The following is a 2,545-nucleotide window of genomic DNA, read 5'->3' as shown; positions in this document are numbered from 1 at the left end:
ACACTTGGAGCTGTAGTCTTAGGGAGGCTCCACACTTTAAATCCAGCAATTCTAGCAGATTCTTATAGTAGAGATCCAAGAATGGATTGTGAAATAAGCCCAGAGCCATGCTCCATGTTAAAGGCTTCCTCTCCAGGGGAAAAGACTATTAGAGGCATACCCTACCTGGAGTGAGGGGTATTTCTCTGACTCCAGGTTGTTTGTTAGTTCTGTGATTCCAGTTCTCTGAACTGAAAAACAGTCAGAAAAACAGTTGATTTTTAGTTTGTTCAGGTTCATCTTGGTATAAGGATGGGAGTGGCAACTTCTACGTTCTTTTTATATGTTGGAACAGAAAAGAAATCTGTCTGATTTTTCTTTGACACTCAGATCTTGGCCACATAGTTTTTACTAATTTGTTAGTTTTCCATTCTCTCTATACCCTTATTCTACCTGGGAGGTTTGGTCTGAATTATCCTTATCAGCCTGTTTGTAGAATTGGAAATCCAATCTCTTGGATGGTAAGATTAGAAGAAATTCCAGTACTTTGGGGATTTATTTTTCCCTCCCCCAAATGTTAAAGGATCTCAGGGACTTAGTCCAAGCACCATATGGAAAGAGAAACAGGCAGTTTGACCCATGCATTTGTACACTACTTTTTATCAGCTGCAATGCTTCTGCTCTGGGTGTATAGGATCACTGTTAAAAAAACAGGTGAAAGCAGATGGTTCATAGATAAGCCTTGTCCATAGATACAATAAAGCCTTTCTATTTAACTCACTCTGTCAAAGGAAGATGATTCAATTCCCTGAGTATTCATGGCCTAAGTTTTGTTGGGTTCCAAGCTCACTCTACAACTTCCTTCCTATTTGACCTTAGGAAAGTTTCTCAACTTTCTTGCCTCATCTGCAAAATGTGTAAATAACAATGGGTCTTGCTTCACAGGGTTGTTCTGGGGATTAAATGAGTTAATATTTGTGAAATGTCTAGAGCAGTGCCTTGCACATAGTATGTACTATGCAAAATAGGTGAATTAATTTGAATTGATGATCCTACTAATTGCAATATTAAAATTTTGTCCCAGAACAACTGGGCTCCAAAGCCTGTGTGCTTTCAATACTGTTGATAACTTTCTGCTATTTAAAGCTGGCTCACTTCCTAGACATATTCTCACCCAGACCAAACAACCTTTGGAAGCCCACTCTCAGCTCCTGGGTCCTAAGGGCATACACCATAGGGTTAAGGGCTGGGGGGATGACACTATGCAGCACATTGAGAAGAACAGGGATGATGGGAAACTGTCTTCCTGCCAGATGGGTGACGGACACTACAATAACAGCGGTGTAGAAAAAGAGAATGAGGGTGAGATGAGAGCTGCAGGTACTCAGGGCCTTAGATGTTGCTTCAGCAGAGTTCAACCTCAGCACTGAGCGAATAACCAACATGTAGGAAGCAAAGACCAGACCCATGTCACTCCCAACCACAAACCAAGCCAAGGCCAAATGGTAAAATCTATTAATAGTGATGTCATCACAGGCCAGACTGGTGACCCCCAAGTTAGAGCATAGGCAGTGGTCAATCTCATTCCTGGAGCAGTAGTGTCTCTGGGCAGCAAGTACAGGCACTGGGATGGTCAGCAGGCCATTCCTGAGCATCATAGACAGTGTGACTTTGATCACAAAAGTCTCAGTGACTATGGAAGAGTACTGAAGGGGATAGCAAATGGCTATATATCTATCCACAGCCATGCAGAGGAAGATGCCTGACTCCATGCACATGAAAGAGTTGATGGCATACAACTGAGCAAAGCACTCAGAGAGACTGATGATCTTGGCATTAAACCAGAAAATGGCCAGGATTTTGGGCATGATGGTAGTAGCCAGGCCGATGTCCACCACAGCCAAGATACCAAGGAGGTAATACATGGGCTGGTGTAAGGTAGACTCATGATGGATGGTGATCAAGATGAGGAGATTGGCACCAAGAGCTAAGAGGTAGAGTAGAGCCAGGGGCAGGGAGAGCCAGTGTTGCCAGTTGTGAATGCCTGGAAACCCCATTAGAACAAATTCAGACACTTGAAACCTCGAGCCATTGGTTATACTTAGGGTAGTATCCATGTCATGGGATGTCTTCTTCTCAACATTTATCTGTGAATTAAGGGAAAACAAGAATAGGCTGTGGTTAGCCCAGTTGAGGGTCAAAATTCACGTACAGGTATATAAGATTCACCAATGACTCAGTTCTTTTTAGCATAACATGTCCTCAACTTGCTTGAGACCCTTGGAAAAAGTTCAGATAAGAACAATGGAAGAGCCAAAACAGATTCTAAGATAAAGCTTTTAGCAGAATAAAAGTGAAGGTTTATGGCTTTGTTTTCTTGAAATTTTGAGTAGTTATTTTTAATATGTGGGGGTTATGAACACAAAGAGAACACATATGCATATGTAAAGAATCCAAACTTTCAGGAGGTAAAGTTTAAGGGCAGAAGTGTTTTCCCTGTTCTTGGAGATCTTAAGAAAGAGAATAAGCCACAATGAGAACCTTGCTTTTCTCTAAACAGCACCTG

At 41.9% G+C, this 2,545-nt stretch overlaps 1 protein-coding gene across 1 annotated transcript; it reads right to left on the bottom strand.

Moving 5' to 3' along the window:
* Nucleotides 1–1,130: 1,130 nt before the first annotated feature.
* LOC102394285 (olfactory receptor 688) lies at nucleotides 1,131–2,096 on the bottom strand. The gene has a single exon (XM_006042086.3). The coding sequence runs from the start codon at nucleotides 2,094–2,096 to the stop codon at nucleotides 1,131–1,133; it is 966 nt and encodes a 321-aa protein (XP_006042148.1).
* Between the last annotated feature and the right edge of the window lie 449 nt (nucleotides 2,097–2,545).

The sequence above is a fragment of the Bubalus bubalis genome, chromosome 16 (genome assembly GCF_019923935.1).
Source record: "Bubalus bubalis isolate 160015118507 breed Murrah chromosome 16, NDDB_SH_1, whole genome shotgun sequence".
Taxonomy (NCBI): domain Eukaryota; kingdom Metazoa; phylum Chordata; class Mammalia; order Artiodactyla; family Bovidae; genus Bubalus; species Bubalus bubalis.
This window is presented reverse-complemented; position numbering and strand designations above follow the sequence as displayed.